The sequence below is a fragment of the Thermobia domestica genome, chromosome 15, assembly GCF_964235325.1.
Source record: "Thermobia domestica chromosome 15, izTheDome1.hap1.1, whole genome shotgun sequence".
Lineage (NCBI taxonomy): Eukaryota > Metazoa > Arthropoda > Insecta > Zygentoma > Lepismatidae > Thermobia > Thermobia domestica.
Window position 1 is genome coordinate 35,119,383 of NC_137468.1, and position 21,885 is coordinate 35,141,267.

The window sequence follows — 21,885 nt, forward strand, 5'->3', positions numbered from 1 at the left end:
GACTCCAGCTTTTAGTACGGTGGGTACCACATGCCTTATGACCCTTGACTTTAGTACTGGGGTACCATATGCCTTAAGATGCCAGACTTTAGTATGGTGGGTACTGTATGCCTTATGACCCTATCGTCACCCGTCGTGGAACGACGAAACACAGTCGCACACATGGAGAGTATGTATGAAGCTGTTCCTAATAATTCTTATATGAAGCTGTGTATCCAATTTTAATAATCACAATTCACTTCTCTCTCTCTCTTTCTCTTTCTTTTTACTAAATTTGTGATTTCCTTTCTGTCTTGGGTGCGTCTTGTGTGAGTCAAAGCAATGTACTGAAGGATACCTTGACTATAAAGTCTCGTATAAACTCGTGAGAATCGCAAAAAAGAATTACTACATGTTTCAATTGTGAAAAATCGTTGCAAGTTAATCGAGCGTAGAATATAAGAGATGCTGCTAAGTCCAAAGTTTTGTAAAAAAAAAAAAAAAAAAAAAAAAACTGCCTATGTTCAAAACTGCTACACTATTATTATATTTTTTTTGTTAAAAAAAGTACGGACAGGTCTGGGGAGCGTTGATTTGGACAAAAGTGGTGACCCGAATCATTCAGATGTCCTGGTGACCCTCGCTATCATTGGTCAACTATACAATTGAGGTTTGTTACACTGACTCTTATGTCAAATTATATCAAAGCTACATTATTAAAATATACAAGCAACTGGTAAAGACCAATGAATGTCAGTCTACTCAGAGAAGATATTTTCTGGTAGGCAGCCACAACTAATAGTTCATTACTTCGTAGCAAAGGTAACACAAATATGTTACAAGGGAAGAAGAATAGATATATATTTTTAAAAAGAAAAAATTCAGTCAAGTAAAAACTTGTCATTTTCTTGTCCTTATTTCGAGAACTATCCAACCATTCATCCGTCTTCATTGCAGACAGATAGATACCAACCAACCAGTCCCTTCCTATTCTTCTTGTCGAAGTAACACCAATCTTACCTCTTGTCTTTAGGGCCATATATCGGAGATAAAACTTGTGAGAATCATACCAGAACGGATGGCAGTAGTTTTATTGTTGTTGTTCTAAGGTGGGAAGGAGAAGAAAGGAAAGGTAGAAGAAAAAGAAGACAACAGGAAGAACAATGAAAGGAAAATACGAAAAGAACTTTTGGTAAAATCAGCAAAAGAGCTTGTTGAAAAGGGCTGCAAGTTTTGTTCTATTTGAGAGAATAAGGGAAGAGAAAAGGAGAGAAATATATATATACGTGTGTGTGAGTAAGAGAGAGGGAAAGTCAGAGTGAGAGAGACAGAGTTAAGGAGATACATCAGCGAGGGAAGGGTTGGAATGAGGAGGCTTTTGTTTTCCAGACTCCTGGAAAGACAATAGACGCGAAATCTCAGCTGCAGAAAACAGGAAAGAATCGCCTACCAGAACAATAACAGTGCGTTACAGAGTTCAGTCCCATCCTTTCTATGCTGTCTTCTTCTTCTTCTTCTTCTTCTTTTTGGTACTCAATAGCTTGCTACTTTATCCTGTTCCTTAGATATTTTTTTTACTTTCTTTGTATTTTTGCTTTCTCTTCCATTCTTTCCTCTCTCCTCTTTTCCCCATACAATCACACATACCCTTATTTCACTACCCCCCCCTTTTCTATCGTACGCCTCTTCAGAACCCATCTAAACACTTACAAAGATTCAGTACTACTACCCCTCTTCCCCCTTTTGTCTTCTGTCGCCCCTGTAAACTATTACTGTTACTACTACTATTGCTACTACTCCTACTTCTACTACTGGTACATCTTCCAATTCCAGCATTTTCAATCCCGACTCAACACTCGTCGCCGTCGTCCGAAGAAAATCGGTCGATAAGGCATGCTAGCTTTCTATCTTTTTTCTTTTCTTTCTTTCTTTTTTATTTCTGCAGCCATCTTATGTTTCCTTTCTCTTTCTCTCTCTCTCTCTTTCGCTCGTCCATCCGTTTTTAGGAAAATGTTCTTTTTTGAAAATTGAAAGATATGAAGTAGACCTATATAAACCATTCCCCATTGCATACGACACTAAAAACGTTGTTCAACACTTGATTTTCATATAAGTAGAAATATATACGTGCGGATGAAACTCTAATAAATAGTTATTACTAGTGGCGTAGCGTGAATGTAAAAAAAATAAAGTCACAATTTCTAAAGAGTCTCATAATCTAAAATTCGGTCATAATTTCTAAACAAGGTTGATCATTTCCCTACTAAAAGGCTAACGGAGTATGCTCTTTTTTGTGTCCTTCCGAAGTGAGGATCTTCATTAAGGACATCATTAAACAGGAAGTATATAGCGAACCAGAAAATTTTGATTCACCTAGTTTACTTCAGTCATTTACTTCAGTCATTGAAAGAGTCTGCAATACATTGGAAAGAATTTCAGCTAAAAGGAAACATTTTCAACCTTTTCTCATATGAATTATTTATTCATCATAAAACGCAAAGTCACGGAAAAGCAAAAAAGAAACAAAAGCAGCGTAAATTTCCGGAAATATTAAGGATTACTCTTGGCACCTAACGCTGTTTCTCTGCAAGAACGTTGTTCAATACTTGGATATTCATGTAAGTAGAAATAAATGGACATACTGTGGTATGATTGGATGAACCTCTAATAAATAGCTATCAGTGGCGAAGCGTGAAGAACAGTTTTTAAGAATCATCATTTTAAAAGTCTTATAAATTAAAATTGGGTCATAATTTCCAAATAATGTTTCTCGTTGCTCAAGTGAAAGTTCATGTTCTTTACTAAGGTCACAATTGCAAAGAAAACATATAGTAAACCAGATAATTTTTTTCACCTAATATTTAGTTCAGTTATAATACAAGTAGTAAAGAAACAACTTTTAGCCTGCACTTGTATGATTTTTTCTCGCACATGAAACGTTGTGACCTTCTGGCAGTATTAAGATTAATTCTTGGCACCTGATGCTCTTTTCATGCAATAACTTTGTTCAATACTGAGAATTTCCTTTAAGTAGAAATATATGGGCGTAGTATAGTATGTTTATGGGTGGATGCATATGTAATAAATAATTATTGTCAATAGCGTAGCATAAACAAAAATTTTAGAGCCTACTATTTTTAAAGATATCTTATAATTGAAGTTCGACCATAATTTCTAAACAAGGTTGAAGGGAGAAATATCTGTATTTCTTAATCCAAATCGACGTTATATGTCTCATCATCACGGGAAAACGGTTGAACAGTTTGAAATGAATTTTTCGAAAATGAGGACATTTTGGGACTATTACAGAGGTAGACGGCAAGAACACCAGAGCCACCATTAATCATGTGATGGAGGAGGCACCCCAGCGCCCCCGCTGTACAGGCGCAGCTATAGAATCAAGAGAACCATCACATCTGGCATTAATGTTCGGTTCGTGAAACTACCCCGCTTAGCTTGCCTGGAGCTTTGAGAGATTCGTAACCCAACCCAACCCTTCTGGCTTGCCTGAGGCTCTAAGGTCTTCTGCCCTCTTAGCTTAGCCGGAGCTCTGTGGAGTTTCTAACCTTAACAACTTAGCTTGTCTGGAGTTATGTGGTTTTCTAAGCTCTCTTTGCTTGCGTGGGGTATAGAGAATCCTAAAAATCCACCCCACTTAGTTTACGTGGACCTCTGTGAGAATCCTTCCCTAGGCTGACTGGGCCTTGAGACACGCACTTGCTCTAAATCATTATTGAATTTTATATTTGTATAGTGAAACTGTATCATAGTATTTTATATAACATGAAGTTTTGTAATAAAACTGGTTGTGGGAGAAAATCGCTTCCCGTATATAATTCTTCTGGCTTTTACCTACTTGATAGAATTTTACAATATTATATTAATTCAGAAGCTATATTTTATATTACATTTTAAAAATAAAATATGAGAAATTACGAGAACATTCCTTGCAAATTTTTGAAAAAGGAAATGAATAGGCGAACGAAATTAAAGTTCTCCATAGGAAGGAAAGAAATAAAAGATACCAGCCAACACAGTAAACTTTCTTGCTCCAATACCTTAAACTAGAACATATGGTGCAGCAGTTTTTTCTTTAAAATTGAACTTTCATGTGAAATACGAACAAAATTGTGAGGCGTTTTTTTTTTTAAAAAAAACTTCGAATAAATAAAATCCTGTCTTAAAAGTAATTACTTCTTGTAGATGTTTGCACAAAAAATGATTTAATTTATGCGTTAGGGTTATTGATGAAATAGTTGTTTATAAAATACCAACAAAATCGCGTGAGTTTTATTTCACAAAACTGTCCAAAAAAAATTACCCCAAGCGTAAACCACATCTTGTGTACATTTTCATGGATGTGAAATATAGCAGTATTAATGAAATATTTTTTTAGGGAATAAGAATAAAATTGCTTAAGTCGCTTTCGAGAAAATCGTCCGAAAAAGACTCACCCCCTAAGAATAAACTACCCTTCGTAGATTTTTCAGAACAAATGTGTTATACCATTTTATTAGGTTGTTAATAAAACATTTATCTATGAAATACGAACAATATCCCGTCAGGGTCGTTTTTGAGAAAATTTGTCAAGAAAAACTCATCCCGAAGAGTAGGCCACCCCGTTCTCGATCTTTTCCGGTGAAATGACCTATACCACAAAATAAGGTTCTTATTAAAAAAAAAAATGATTTATGAAATATAAACACAATCGTTTCAGCCGTTTTGACAAAAATGCATTTTTTTGTTTAAATTTTAACCTTTCAGTAAACTACCTTTAGTTTTGGAGCGTAGGAAGAGAATTTCGAGGAAAAAAAAACTGGCAAAATACATAAGTTAGCGAAATAAAAGAATCGAAGTTTAACATTTGATTCAGATACGTTGAACGATATGGCCTCTAGGCCAGTGGTTCTCAACCTTTTTTGACTGACTTTATACTTTACTGAATTTCCACGACATCGCGACACATTTGTTTGATGTTTTTATTATAAATAATAATAATAATAATAATAATAATAATAATATCTATTATTATTATAATGAAACCAATTAGTTTTATAATGGTTCTTTGTACCACTGGAGGTATTGAGTGGTACTGTCTGTCTCGATTTTAACTAATTATTATTAAATTCCTCATGATTTTTAAATTCCAAAATTTTGCGACATACCTGAGGGGGCTGTGTGACCCATCAGTGTGTCGCGACACATCGGTTGAGAACCACTGCTCTAGACGACTGTGCATCAGGACGAACGACCAATGTCGAAAAAATAACTCTTTTGGTATCTATGGGCAGTGGCGCAAATATATCTTCAACATTGGGCGGAGGGGGGGGAGAGACAGGTAAGACCGCTACCATAATCTTTTTTTGTTTTTTATTTTTAAAGTGATGTTCAAAACATTCATGAAGTTGAAAAACAATGCTGTAGAGCAGAGTTGTCTTCAACATTGGGAGGAGGGCAGATTTAGCGCTTATTCTTGGGGAGGGAGGGAGATAAGACTCATTACGGTAGATGAATCTGATTTCTGAGATGAACCTGTTGTATATTATACAGCAAGGGACGTCAATTTCATCTCACTTTCCTTTGTGGCAGTCGGACACAAATCATTACATTTCTCCCCAAAAAAATATATTTCAAATGGGAATATAGGCGATACAGTCCCCCACTTCCAAGATTGGAGAGGCATGTCCCCCTCATCCCCTTCGGGATTTGCGCCAATGCCTATGGGACATGAAACGTGGAAACTCGTTGACATCTCGAATTCTAGTATTTTTTTTTTATCGTGATCACCATACTTTCTTCTTCTTTTTTTGTTACTTGAAAGCAAAAATGAGACATATGCTTCAAAAAAGTACAATCATTAAGTTTTAAATACAGCAAGAAACTAGAGTTTCGTTGCACAATGTATATGAGTAATATTGGACATTGAAAAATACCACTTCTGTATTGGTAACACATTTGCACATAGCGAAGTACGTGCTCGTTAAATTAATTTCAGCAGCTGATTAAGTCTCGCCAGGGATAATTACTTTAAATCATTAAGCTTCGGAAAAGAGGGGGTTTGTCTCTCTCTCTCTCTCTCTCTCTTAGCCTCTCTCTTTCTATCTCTTATCTTTCTATATGTATCTATAAACGAAACATTTCGTCAGTGGTGGTAGCGCAGGGTTCTACGATATTACGTATCCAGGACGTGAATCATCATTATCTTCTCTTGACAAATTTAGTGACTACCATCCGTGTGACAAAGTTCTTCCACAGAAAATTTTAGACTACTTTATGCACAGTATGCAACGAAATAGATAAACGAAACAAGAAAAAAATATTTTTCAGGATTTTAATGTACGCGTGCAGCCTGAGAGTAATTCTAACCTAGGACAAGGATGAAATTTTACTTGAAAAAATATATAGGACGGATGGGAATTAACTCCCTATTGAAAATTGTTTAAAGCTCTTTCAGTACTTAAACCATTTTCATGAAATGGAAACATGAGTGAATCTTACGAAAACATGAAACTAATATTGAGCAGTATACAGTTTCATAGGTACAGATGACTTGTTGAAGATTTTAAAGTTCTTGGGTTGTTGTTAGGACTCGAATTGGTTTTATAAAGTTCTACTGTTTGCTGTGCCTCTAGGCTAATAAGAACTCTGAGGAACACTACGTTAAAGAACAATGGGTAAAGCGAAAAACATTCGTAGTTGGCGAGAAGAATGTGGCGCACAAACTACTAGTTCCTCCAGATAAAGTATTTTTGCCTTCATTACACATTCATATGGGCTCACGAAAAAAATTGTTTAAACCATGGATCGTAATGAGAAAGACTTCCAGTCCCTATAGGAAAAATTCCTTAAAATCAGTGACGCAAAAATATAGTAAGGCATCTTCATTGGTCCCCAAATTCGAACATTACTGCACGATACAACGTTTGAAAGTTGCTTGAATCTAAAAGAGTTGGTTACACAGCAATCTTTTGCTAGTGACTTATCGTCAAAAACTTACTTGGTAACTAAAGAGCTGAAAACTATGAAGCGCTAGTAACATAACTTCTACAAATCTACAAGACAATGGGATTCCGTATGTCTCTCAAAATCCATTTCTTATACTTTCACTTGAACTTTTTTTTTTTAGTAAACTTGGAGTTGTTAGTGTCGAGCATAGGAAAAGATTTAACCAAGAGTTGGCAACCACGGAAAGTTGTTATAAGGGCAAAAGAAACTCTAGGATGCTGGCGGACTATTGCTGGAACATAAAAAGGGACTTTCCTCCCAATGCAACATACCGCAGAAATTCAACAAAGAGTACATTTTAGATGAGTATACATAATATATATGTAATATGCTATATCATAATGCAACATAACCTTTAGGTTGTGGATTGAAGTGCGTGTTACTCAAAAACTGAGCCCGATAGAAAGAAATGGAAAACATATTTGAAATCAGTGGAAAATATTCAATAAGGAGCAGATTTTAATTTTCCTGTAACAAAGTTCAAATTTGTTCCACAGTGCAATTAGCAGACAGACAAGGGACTTGTAGGCAAGTTTTTGGTACGAATTTTTCCATGCTGTTGATTGGTTGATTTTAGTTACGTGATCTTTGAACAAGAAGTAGATTTCCTTTGGAATCGAAAACGGAGAGAGAAAAAAGCAAATCTGGGCCACGGTGGCTCAGTGGTAGAGCGCTCGTCTTTAGTGCGTGGAGTCTCTGGTTCGATTCCAGCTCGCGCCAAATGGTCTTTGTGGTGGACAAACACCAGAAACGCTTGCAGGGACATGGGTTTAGAAGTAAATGCAGAGAAAACTAAATACATGGAAGTGCGTCGGGACCGTAATACGGCAAATTGTGGAGGCGTTAAAATATTAAATAATACTTTTGATAAAGTGGATACTTTCAAATATTTAGGATCAATATTAACAGACGAAAATCATATTCACGAAGAAATTAAATGTCGACTAAAAGCAGGGAATTCGTGTTACTATTCGGTTCAAAATCTCTTGTCGTCGCGAATTCTGTCGAGGAATTTGAAGCTTAAAATATATAAAACGATAATCATGCCTGTTGTTCTGTATGGTTGCGAAACATGGTCGCTTACTCTGAGGGAAGAACATAGACTGAAAGTATTTGAGAACAGGATCCTGAGACGAATATTCGGACCCAAGAGGAACGAGAATGGGGAATGGCGGAAGCTTCATAACGAGGAACTACATAGTTTATACGGTTTACCCAACATTGTTAGGGTCGTCAAGTCTAGGAGGCTTAGGTGGGCGGGTCATGTAGCTAGAATGGAAGAAAGTAGAAACGCTTTGAAAGTCTTGACTGGTAGACCCATAGGAAAACGACCATTAGGAAGACCTAGGCGCAGATGGGAGAATATTATTAAGATGGATCTCGCAAAGATAGGAATACAAAGTAGAAACTGGATCCAATTAGCTAAGGATAGAAGTCAGTGGAGAGCTTTTGTGAACGCGGCATTGAACCTCCGGGTTCCATAGGCCATAGAGTTAGTTAGTTAGTTAGGTGGACAAACACCGTGCGCGTGGGCTTTCTCAAAGTTCTTCCTTTCCTTCCACTTTCTTCATTCAACTATTTCATTTATTTCTAATCATTGCCATCTCCTTTAGCACACATGACATAAGCGTGGGACGTAAAACTCAACGATTTCATTTCATTTCAAGAGTGGGGGGGAGGGCGCGGTGGCTCAGTGGTAGAGCATTCACCTCTGGTGCTTGGGGTCCCGGGTTCGATCCCAGCCCCCGCCAAGTGAACTTTGTGGTGGACAAACATCGTGCTCGCGGGCTTTCTCGGGGTTCTCCCGTTTCCTCCCACTTTATTCATTCCACCATTTCACTCATCTCTCATTATCACAGTCTCCTTTAGCCTAACTGGCATAACCGTGGGACGTAAAACTCAAAGATTTTATTTCATTTCAAGAGCAAATCTGATATCAAAATTGATCCATACAAGTGTGTAGGATACCGTTGTGCACGGCGTAGGGTATAAATCTAACATAGTGTTTCGTAAACCGGAAGTGAGTCTAAATATCTCGGAGACTGTAAAAGACAGCGTGAAAATAAACTCATGACAATCCGTCTAGCTGCCAAACCTACCTCAAAACACATATGAGCCTACTTCAACCTCTTATTTCCCAAACACTTGGTTCTCGGAAACGGTTAGAGATATCGTGAAAATAACCTTATTATGAGCCCTTTGGGTACCAAATCTACCTCAAAACATATATAAATTTACTTGAACCTCTTATAACAACTTTGATCTCCTAAACCGGAAGTGGTCTGTATTTCGAAAACGGTGAGTGATACAGCAAATTTGACTTCAGAACCGCATTACAATTTACACTCACTCATATCACTTTGTTCACTTGATAAGATCTATAAATTGGTGTGTGTCTCATCATTGGATACTTTTTCTTCATTAATCACTAAAATTGAACAAGAATTTTAGGAAATATCCCCCAAAAAATAGATCAAAAGATTACGATCTTGGCCAAGAATTTTAGGAATGATCTAAAGAAAATGCTTCAAAACATTGTGATCTTGGCAAATGATAATTTTTGGATCAGGGATCACAAAATATTTGAACGGCCCCTAAATCGAGTTTTCGCATTTTGTACGGAATAAGCACATCATACTGAGTTAAGTGATAGTTTGTATTTGGCCACACTATATTGTAGTTCTCCAGATATAAAGCCTACAAAAACATTTTTGATTGAAATATATTGGATCTTTTTAAACAAAAATACAGTTTTTTTTAAAAAAAACTCAACTAATAGACAAATAAATACAGAAGGGCAGGTTAAATAAAATAATGTAATACAAAAGGATGCTTGAATACAGAAAATATAAGATAGATAGAAATAAAAAAAAAAGAAAAACAGAGCGAAAGAAATTTAGCGAGTTCATCTTTCTTATGGAAACGGTGCTGATATTTTTCTTTAAAAAAAAAAAGAAAGCAAAAAAAGACAAATACACAATAGATTCCAGGGAAGATTTTTGAAAGACATGCAATTACTTCACTCTATATCCATAATATAAGCACTCCCTACCAGAAAAAAAAAACTTTTTGGATTTAGAATAATCCATCCTCGTGTTTCTTACCTTTTCCCTTCTTTTTCCTTTTTTATTGTTCTCATAAAGGATAAAACAAATAAAAAAGAAAGGAGAGAGATGGAGGAGGTAAAACTTTACCGTTATTTTTTTTACCCCTTTCTTCTTTCTCCTCTTCTTCACTTCTTCAAAACTCGACGCTCTCTCATTGGCTTATTTAAGATTGTGAAATTCAATTAAAGAGGAAAAGGGAGAGAAAAAAGAAGAAAGGCACACCATCCATGTCTCTACGTATAAACCAGAAAAGCAAGCAACCAAGTTATGGAATACCAGAAAGATGGAAGATGGAAAAGGTTGGGAAAAAAAGGAAAAGCACACATCCAGCTAGCTACCTTACTGCTGGTATACTTAATGAACTTCCAAGAAAGCAAGAGAAGGCAAGGGAAACTGTGTGAGATTTTTATTGTATATTTTTCTTCTACCCATTATACATATTAAATAAAATAACAAAGGTCGTATCGTACTGTAATAAGAAATTCTTGACTGTAATGAGGCTGGAAGACTTAATAAGAAATGAACTTTCTTTCCTTATTTTTTAAAAATATAACCTAAAAGTGAAGTTATCCTTTTTTTTATAAAAAAGAAAAGGTCTCAGTCTGTGAGTAACGCGAATTTCTATTTAGTTAATAGTCACTGCTCCGCAATGTTCTGTCCCTGCCTGCCTTTATTTGAATACTAGCAAAAGTGACTGTTCTTATTACGGAAAGAATAATGTTTATGCAAATTCTTTAAAAGTAAATACATGCGTGAAATACGTATATTAAAGACGAAGAATAGCCTTCAGCATTGCCCTCTAACGATTCTGGTACTAACTGACATAACCGTTTTTTCTCACAGGAAGAATAATGTTTATGCAAAGTCTTTAAACAAAAGCGTGAAATATATTAAAGACGAAAAATAGCCTTCGGTATTGCCCCTGTCGATTCTCGTGCCAGCCGATACAACCGCTTCTTCTCACGGGAAGAATATGATTAATGCAAAAAGAATTCAAAGGTATTCAACCTGAACGACACATGAGAAACTGTAGGTTGCCTACCTTTCACGCAGTACCTGGTTTCTCCATGTAATTCTTGCATATAGATTTTGACTTCCCAATTCTCCTCGAGTGGAAAATTAAAAAAAAAGCTTCGTCCGCGATCAGATATGGTGGAAATCTATCTCTGTACAAAATGTAGTGGCTCTAGTTGATTCTTCATAAACGAAAAAGTGACGACAGACACACAAGCATATCTAATGAAAGGAACACACACACACACACACACACACACACACACACACACACATATATATATATATATATATATATATATATATATATATATATATATATATATATATATATACTAGCAGCGTTCACCCCGCTTCGCTGCGGTCACCCCGGAACGCAATAAACGTTGTTACTTAGATAATTTTTACTTTTTCGCTTTCAAGTGATATGATAAAAACCATAGAAGATTGCAGTAAATGTTAACATTATATCGCCTGTCATTTATGTTAACCCGCCCCGCTTCGCTGCGGTCACCCCGGAACGCAATAAACTTTGTTACTTAGATAATTTTTACTTTTTCGCTTTCAAGTGATATCATAAAAACCATAGTAGATTGCAGTAAATGTTAACATTATATCGCCTGTCATTTATGTTAACCCGCCGAGTGACACGGTCATGCGGGTTGCATATAAATACGTTTATTTTTATACCTATGATGAACTAACAAAGGATTTGTACGTTATGGACACTTGAATGGTCAATTATCTCAAGACACTGGTAATTAAAAATTAAAGTGATATGATAAAAACCATCTAGGGTCCAAATCCTAATAACCCCCCAAAAATGAAAGAAATTGGTTCAGCCGTATTAGCGTGATGAGCTAACAAAGGATTTGTGCGTTCTCTTTTATATAATAGATAAAATTTTTATTAGCATAGATAGATAGTGATTATGCTGAACAGAGTTGAGTTCAGTTGATTTGAAGTTTAACGTCCCTTTCGGCAACGAGGCTATATCAGACGGGACCTACTGATTAACGTGGAATCCAAAGCACATGAGCTCCCGCCGGGAATCGAACCCGGTTCTCCTACGCCAAAGGCACGTACGCTAACCGCTTACGCCACGAAGGAGCTCTAAATGCAAATAAGATTCTAACTACGTATGACATAATATAAAATCCACACATATTTATTCCATGTCAAGCACCATATAATTTAGTAACACAGTATATAAAATACAGAGAGTTATTACCGTTTACAATTTTGGACAGTGCAATATTTAACAAGCTTTACTGGCAACCCATATGAAGCATACAACCATTAACAGTCCGCAATCATATATTTAGCATTGAGTATTAATAGTTGTGTAACTGTAAGTTATATCATTGGCAAACTAAACAAAAGTATAACATTTAGAACTTTTAATTAAGTACAATTTTAATTAAGAAAGAAATTGATTGATTGATTGAAAGGGTGTGGCTGGGCGAGTCGACAGCGAAGTCTTTCTCAGCTTTCTGTGACACATTAAAAAAAAAACCAAGAAAGAGAAAAGAATAAAAGCACAATATCCCAGGGAAAATGATAAGTTCAGAGCAAAGTCTTTATCATAATAAAAACTGTCATTCCATTTAGGAACTAAAATTTTATATTATTTAACAAATGTGCAATCTCAACTCTCAAACACAAGGACTGGTTAAAACACAAGGACATGTGAATCTTCTCTGCTGGTGCAACTCGGCAATACTAGGCAAACAGATGTGGGAGCTTCCTTTAATTAGTAGTGAAGATTGACTGTGCAGGATAGAAAAGAAAATAGAAAGAAACTGCTATGACAAGAATAAAATCAACATGCCAACATAAATAGGCAGTGGATAAAATGAGAAATACAATAATTAAAACGGGAAAAACTATCACAAAGCAGTCAAGGTTTGGGAATGTTGCTGGAGGCAGTGGTTAAAATGAGAAATAGAATAATTAAAACGGGAAAAACTATTACAAAGCAGTCAAGACTTGGGAATGTTGCTGGAGGCAGTGGATAAAATGAGAAATAGAATAATTAAAACGGGAAAAACTATCACAAAGCAGTCAAGGTTTGGGAATGTTGCTGGAGGCAGTGGATAAAATGAGAAATAGAATAATTAAAACGGGAAAAACTATTACAAAGCAGTCAAGACTTGGGAATGTTGTTGGAGGCAGTGGATAAAATGAGAAATAGAATAATTAAAACGGGAAAAAACTATCACAAAGCAGTCAAGGCTTGGGAATGTTGCTGGAATGAGACAGCTTTTAGAATCATATGGACATCATCACCAAGCAAAAGACAGTTCATTCAAAGTGGGATCGCTCAGAGTAAGATACAGACACTCCACGAGAAGATGACGATTAGTTATCAATTCACCACAAAGGGCGCAAGAAGGCGGGTTCTAGCCACGCTCTCAGAAAGAAACTGTGAAGGAGGATTTTACGAAAATTTTGATAGCAGATACTAGGATTAATGCACTTGCTTTCAAAATGATGTGGCTTTTTTTTTTTTTTTTTGGAAAATCTTACTGAAAACTTAACAAAAAGTTGATAAGTTTTAGAAAAGAGCTGTAAAGGGGCGGGATGAAAATAAATGTTGAAACTATTAAAACTAGTGGTGAATGAAGATGGAGGAAACTGTTTAGTATTCGCCTTAGAGGGAGAAAAAGTAAATAAGTGCCAACTCTTCATTCTATCTGACCTAAACTAATAGGAGATAATTTTTCACCATTACACTCTCTCTTGGGATCTACCAAACGTAAATATTACTGTTCCATTAACATCAACCCACACACACGGCAGCTCAAAGCATATTTATAACTATGACGTATTAATTAGTATATCTTTCATAATAGTAAGTGCATAGATTTAAAAAAGTCTACAAGAAAAATACGTAATATTTCTGTAATTACTAATGGACTTGATATTCACTCATTTGTTAGTCAAGGAAATGTTAAAAAGGAAAAGTTTTATTTTCGCAGCAGATCATCATAATAGTGGACATGTGACATGTAAAATTTCTTTTTCTAAAACTTTAATTTTTTGAATACAATGGAACATACACGCTAACTGCAATAAAGCACAAAAGATGTGTGATTCAATGTGTGGAATGCAATATTTGGTTTAATGAAAACTGTGAATCAGTGAAGCGTGTGTCAGTAGCTAGACTCTACCAGGAATATTATGAAGACGGCTGCATAGTTGGACGATGAATAGTTTTTACAGCAATGCACACGCACATAATAATATAATTTCCCTTCTGCATATTTGTACATTGTTCGTGTGACCAATATGCACAAAATGTACATTAGATCCTCGGTACACTTACCATCACAGTTGCCAACCTCGGAGAAAAGAATTATCGATTTTTGTCTTTAAAATTATCGTATATTGCAAAAAAATTATCGTATATTAGTTACGAACGTGATAATTGTAGAAACAACTATAATACTACTAATATTAGCAATAAAATATAATGAACTTAAATAGTTACCACAGACCCAATATATTTTATGTATAAAATAAACAACTCGAGTTATTATCGTCGGCAATGTCATTATAAACGTACCAAGAATTTATTTTTTCGTTTTGGATTCTTATAGACACACTAATGAGACAGAAGGTTTTGCTGACTTGTTGGCAGTTTTCATGTTAACATACTTCTATACGAAGATAATCAGTATGGTTGAAGATTTACTCCTCTTATCGACATCTTGCTTTAAAGTAACGAAACAGGAAAACAGGCGTTACGGAACTTAGTTAGTTTACTGAATACACTCTTGCCTGAGCTATAATCTATTTTGCAATCGTATCCACGGCGTTTCCAAGGTCACATTCATCTCTAATCCAACTTTACATATATATTATGTGATAATTTAGCACATAGCATGGAGTTTTTATTATTATTATTAAATTCGCAATAGATTTTGTAGTTCCTGTTCCAAGATTTTTAAAATTACTTTTTCAACATTCCTGGTAGAGAATCACTTTTCTGGTATTCCTGGTTAAAACTTCAAACCCACCTACCAACAATTATCTTTAAACTCATATCATCTTTTCTGATTCTAATGTTGGAACGTCTTGTTTATTCTTGCCCAAGTCATGTTTACTCTTGCCTGTATTTTCTCATAGGCTCACATGATAGACACAATCCTTGATTGGACATGTAAGATTGGAATATACTTGGACTTGTAAGATTTCCTTCAGATTACCTCATGGTTTGAGGAACTCGGCACTGCGTCTAGCCCTGCGTAAATTTGAGGAAAAGTCGTGTACGACTTTTCGCGAACTACATCTTAGCAAAAGATATTGACGTTTCGAGGCCAGTATTATATTAAAAATTCTGGGTAACGTGAAATTACCAAAATCTTTCAAAAATTATAGTCCGGTTTTTATTTTCTTCTTGTTTTTCTAACCTCAATTAAGGTTTTTATATCTTTAGGTCCACACCTAGATCCCAGTAACCAACACCACTAAGTTTTTTCGTAAGTATTGATGAAAATGAAGAGTTGTGATGAAAGATGACAAACGAATCTCGGTCCTCTGTTTTATTTTCGCACTGTGTTTTGATTTTTTTCAATATCATACATTTAGTATGACTGAGAGAACAATATCAATGGTATTGAGGATATATTAACAATACAATTTTTAGAGTGTGAAATTATGAAAAATGTAACTATGCTTATGTTATGGATATAATAAAAAATAAATTCTGACCTGTTTTGCTGTCTGCTCTGCTCCACCAGGGAGGAAGTGCTTCTGGAGAAGGTTCGGCGCCAGCAGTTGTCTGCAAACATAAAGAAACAAAATCGTAAAACACTTTTCTAGTAGAAGAAAACCTTTTGTTTGTTTATTAGAGCTTTCACGACGATTATTCACTACAATCAACATAGCATCAAGAATACTCATATTATTGACCCAAAATACTCTTTAGTACTATTCTTGCAATACACTATCATGTCCTTGATCTTTCTCGCGGTTCATCTATTTCCTCCCGCGTTTTTATTTCACCGGTTATTTGGTAATAATTCACTTTTATTAATTCATGCGATTTTGGAACGTTAAACTAAAAAAAGTAATTTTATTTCATTTCGAATACCCCAGGACTTAGTAATAATAAACAATCTATTACTAGATGCAGTGGCGGATTTAGAAGGCCAAAACTGGGGGGACAGCAAGACTCCAGACTATGATAGGTACATCTTCAATTTATGGTAAACTTTCAAAAATATATAAATAATAGCTCAAATTATTTTTGTCACTCGAAAAACTGGAGGAGGCTATTGCCCCACGGCCCTGGCCTAGATCCGCTAGTGACTAGATGCCTGTTACCGTACAGCGTCTATTATTAATCCCTAGAGCATAGAGTTAAATACCCATCAGCCGCTGGGAGAGGCGATAATTTTAAATCACTAAAACATCCATTTTCGCATAATGTCACAAAATTGAACATAATTTTATTTAATAAGAAGGGAAACCAATAGATGGCAGCACATTGTAGTCTACTCTTGAATTGCATGCGTTTTATGTACGGAAACAACAGATGGCAAAATATGCTGCATTTCGTCACTATTTACACGGGACGTATACATGTTCTTCGAAACGCATCTAGAAGTAATATGAGGGTCCGTGTTCGTTCTTTCTGTATTTGCTCTTAAACAACGGTATTAGGATTTAAACTCACCCAAAACATTTTGTTCATCTTCATGAGCAATGGCGGATCAAGAAGGTAAAAATTCGGAGGGGAAAAGCTAGAACCCATACTATGATAGATATAGCATAAGTTTACTATACACTTTCAAAGATATATATATATATATATATATATATATATATATATATATATATATATATATATATATATATATATATATATATATATATATAAGAGCTTAAATTATTTTTATCAATCAAAAAACAGGGGTGCCTAGTCCCCCCGGTCCCGGGCTAGATACGCCACTGTTCATGAGATCTATAGATTGATATATGTTTTCTCGACAAATGTTTTGTTGAAGGGGGCCAGCATTTTTTTTTCGAAAAGTGTGTTAAAATTTCACTAATTTTTGTTAATATTAGGTGAGGTTAGGGGTAATTACTTCCATTATCGAATTCATATTCCCCTATGTGTGCTTCCAGCAAGGACATATCCGGTAAAGTCTCTACAGCATTTCGCATTTCTTGAAAATGTACTTCTATTCCATTCTTAAATGAGACACAAATCAATCACGCATCCCTTAATTAAACTTATTTTTCCTGTAAATCTTATCTTTTTTTTTTTTACCTGCTTTTGACCCCTTTCGTCAAAATGTAGCCCGTCTCATCTTTGGACAATTTGTTTCCCTTAAACGTTGATAGTATTGATGAATTAGTTAAGTTATATATATATTAATAAGGTAGAGTGGGGATAGAATTACCTTGGGGCATGTATATACATTCCTTTAACATTTTTAAAAAATGTTACAGAACTATGCTGCCACATATTTCTTCGCAAAGTCATAAAATTTCATTACATTATTCTCCAACACAAGTGCGGGGGGGGGTAGGGGGGGAAGAAAGAAGGAAAAGGTACGCAATAGAGAAATCTCTGCATCATGAATAACGAAGACTGCTCTTAACAACTTCTAATCTTGAAAAGAAAAGCCGTGAAGAGCTTCCTGCACTCGTTAAATGAGGGCAGCACTGATGCTAAAGGTAGCATTTGCTTACTCCTTGCAACACCTTTCTTTTCCCGTACTTTATTTGTTTTCAGTTGCCTGGAGGGAGAAAAAAAGATGTAATTTTTTCATTTTTTTTTGTTTCTGTTGTTTAAGAAATGAAGAAAAAAGCAAGACAAAAAAAGAAGAAGATATATTATGAAGTATAATCAAGCTCAGCAATTCAGTTTTAAGTGTTGCTAAATCCAGACTTATGTAAGATCTGATCGAATTATGATATTTTCAGGGAAAAAAGATTAAATATTCACGAAATGAAATTGATTGTTTTACGTCCCACGTAAGTATATGCTAAAGCATGTATGACTTGTATGATTAATGCAAATGAATGATTATGAAAGAATTGATGGAATGACAATATGGGAGGCATGGTCGCCCACAGCAGGGGACAAAGGAGGGCAATCCATTCCCGCCATGATTTTCGAAAGAATAAAATTTGGAATGCTTATAAAAATCCACCAGCTTATGCTTCGTTTCTCCTGCCCCCTAAGGTGATGCATTACCAAAATAACATTACAAATATGAAAAATGCATACTTTTGTACTACAATAATGCAAAATTTCACAATAATTGACAAAGAAAGCTTCTTCTTGCATGTCTCTGCTCAGAATATTTATCGTTAATTTTTTAAGTAGTTTTTTAAAAGGGGCTGTAGCCCCATATAAGTCAGTGTCACGTGCAAGGAGCATCGGAGCATTAATTCTGTGACATTTGTGATTAAACTGGCATTCCTAAAATTAAATTTGGGATTCAGAGTTTGATAGCCTTAGAAACAGTTTAGCACCACCAGATTTTTGGTTCCTCCCAAAGGTAAGAATGGACCTCATAGGTTCCCGTTTCGGCACGGCGGGTGCTGTGGCTCAGTGGTAGAGCTTTCACCTCCGGTGCTTGGGGTCCCTGGTTCGATCCCAGCTCGCGCCGTGTGGACTTTGTGGTGGACAAACGCCGTGCTCGTGAGTTTTCTCGGGGTTCTCCCGTTTGCACCCACTTTCTTCATTCCACCATTTCACTCATCTCTCATCATCACCGTCTCCTTTAGCCTAACCGGCATAACCGTGGGACGTAAAACTTAAAGATTTCATTTTGTTTCATTTTCCGTTTCGGCACCGGAGAAGAGATCAAAACAATGCGAAGGATGAACTTCGGAAGATATCAAAAGAGGACTATCGTCGGTTTTTTTTCCAGTCGTGGAGCAAGTGCATCTATTCCGAAGGTGCCTACTTTGAAGGCGCTTAAAGTAAACGAGTATTTATATTGTGGTAATAAAGAACTACAATAAAATTTCTTCAACTTTTTGACTGTACCTTGTATATATTGTTTGAGTTGCTGGGGACTCAAGAAAATCTAATTTCGATACTGTCCTAGAGAATTCTCATGTTTCTTTCTCCCTTTGCGTATCGAGTAATGTTACTCACAAGCCTATCTCGTCTCAAAAAGATGCCGAGAAACTGATATCTCATCTCAAAAACATGCCGAGAAAGTGATATCTCGTCTCGAAAATACATCTGTTTCTATGAGTCTATCTTGTCTCGTCTCGTCAAGCAAATTTTGACATATCTAGTCTCTTCGGCAACAACAATATTGAGATTTGCAAGGCCGCTATTTATGCATCAGAATTTTGTAGACTATCCCAGTTCTTTAATTTTCTTTTCAATCTTTACAGCGCCAGTTCTATCGTAAGACTGTATTTTGCTTTTCGTTTTTTAAGTCAAATTCATTTACTCGAAAGGATGCGCACGAAACAAAATTTGTGGCTGTCTCGTCTCGAAAATATGCTGTAAAAGTGATGTTTCGACTCGAAAAATGTATATTTCTCTATTGGAAGAGTCGTGTCTTGACTCGAATTTTGTCAGGAAAATCCTGTCTCGATTCGTCTAGTGCGCATCCCTATTTACCCGTCATTTATCCGAATACCATGAAATAATGTACCATTGTAAGCAAGCATTTAACTATCGAGGACGTTCCGTTACAGAAAATGATTCAACTAAAATTATCATGCATGTATTTTTATAAACTTAGAGTCTACAAAATGAATACGGCACTTCGGTCAGAGGTAGAATGATTAGGTGTAAACGATTTGCAGATGATATGGCGCTTGTTGTGGGGTCTGAAAATAAAATCAATAACATGTTAGAAAACTTGAGGAAAAGCTGTGAAGAGTATGGAATGAAAATAAATGTTAGAAAGACAAAACGCATAGTGATTTGAATGAAGCAGTAGGTATCAAATATGGAAGTAGGAGGGGAGAAAATAGAACAGGTGACTAGTTTTCGATATCTGGGTAGCATTATTATTAGTGATGATATAAAGTGTGAACGTGAAATAAAAGCAAGGATAGGAACGGCGAAAGAAGCCTGTAGGAGGAAAAAAGAGACTATTTTGTGGAACCTTGAACAGAGTTGGCAAAAAGACTTATAAAGTGCTTCGTGTGGAGTATTGTACTACATGAGGCGGGAACATGAATATTACGCAAAATTGAAGAAAAACGACTGGAATCTTTCGAAATGTGAGTGTGGAGAAGAATGGAGAGAATTAGAAATGGTGGAGAAGAAAAATAAAAAATTTAAATATTATTGAGAAGAGCAAGAGAACCTGTTGGGGGCATTGGCTAAGAAGAAACTGTATGTGAGGGAGTGCTAGAAGGTATGGTGGCAGGAAAGAGAGGGAGTAGGCAAAGGAGATTACAATTAATGGACGAAATCAAAACAGAAAACTTGTTCCTTGAAGACGAAAAGGATTACAGAAGACCGTGGGAAGTATGGAAGCTTTACACTTGCGGTAAGCGAACTACCAATAATCGCAAAATACCTATGATAATGATGATGATGATGACATGTAAGTCTAATAGCCTATACATTATGAAGTAACATTTGAAAAATAACACGGATTTATATGGTAATTATCAAAGTATGAAACTTTCTTAAATATAGCCACAGAAAAAAGGATTAAACTCTGTACATCGTGCCGGCCACGACATAATATACTGATCACATAAAGACAAACTTATGAAAACAGAGGAAAAATAAAAACAAAAAGAAAATGAAGAAGCAAAACAACCATATATTCTTCTTTGGCTGATTACTTCCGTATCCTGTCTACGTGGCCCACGTGGTAAATTTATGAGGTGAGTTTTCTTCTTTCTTTAATTTTTTTTTTTTTGAGATGAAATTTTTCAATCCATATTTGGCATTGCTTTCTTCTTCTGTGTTCGTTGCCGTATATACAAAGAAAAAAGGGGTTTCTTCTTCTTCTTTGTCTTCAATTTCTTGTTATCTTTTCCCTTTGTTCTTGTGAGTTAAAGTAACCCCCTCCCACCCCCTAACGCCACTCGTCTCGAGAAATGAAATTGAAGAAACTTGAGGATCTAAGAGAGGGAAAAGTTTGTAGAGGTCTGTCTGGCAAAAACGCCTTTCTGGGAAGTGCAGTAGACTTGTTCTTTATAGCTATATTTTGTTTTGTTAGAGTTTTAAACATATAATAAGCATTGCAAAATGAAAAACAAAATTGAAGGAAATTAAAAAGAACCATCTGTCTCTGTCCGTTTCGTCATTCATGGTAGGAGTTTCCGCTACTTTTTTTTTTCAAAATTACTGTAGAACAAAAGACGAAATTAAAATTAAGTGTATACTACGTCATAGATCTCAGACAATACTACAAAATGAATTAGTTGTAATCTTGGATGTGATTATTTATGGCTGACAAAGATAGCCATTTTGTTATAACGTCATAAAATGATCCTATAATCAGTGTTAAATTCAGACATTTTCACCCGGGGGGGAATATGAACTCCTCGGGGGAGAGGAGCTTGGGTGAAGTAATTTCTACATTTTGTGATTGAAATTTTGAGAGTTTCTCCGGGAGGGAATGAATTTTCTTCGGGGAGAGATATCCCCCCGGGCTAACCCCTGAATTTATCCCTGCCTATAATATTAATACATACAACAATTATTACAATGTTAGTTAAGTTTTTTCCCTTAGTTTTTTGAGGTAAAGTATTGATCCTAATACCACTCATTCTCACTTTGAAACTTCTTGTATAAAACTAAAATACAAATTTTGACCGAAGCATA

At 35.7% G+C, this 21,885-nt stretch overlaps 1 protein-coding gene across 13 annotated transcripts in view; it reads right to left on the minus strand.

Annotated features, from left to right (window-relative positions):
- Positions 1-21,885, minus strand: part of mmd (disintegrin and metalloproteinase domain-containing protein mind-meld) — a 750,004-nt gene that overhangs the window by 343,737 nt on the left and 384,382 nt on the right. For all 13 annotated transcript variants that reach the window (XM_081739572.1, XM_081739577.1, XM_081739571.1 and 10 more), the window contains exon 5: positions 15,822-15,891. In XM_081739572.1, the coding sequence (XP_081595698.1) occupies positions 15,822-15,891 (70 nt within the window). The remainder of the gene's footprint in view (positions 1-15,821; positions 15,892-21,885) is intronic.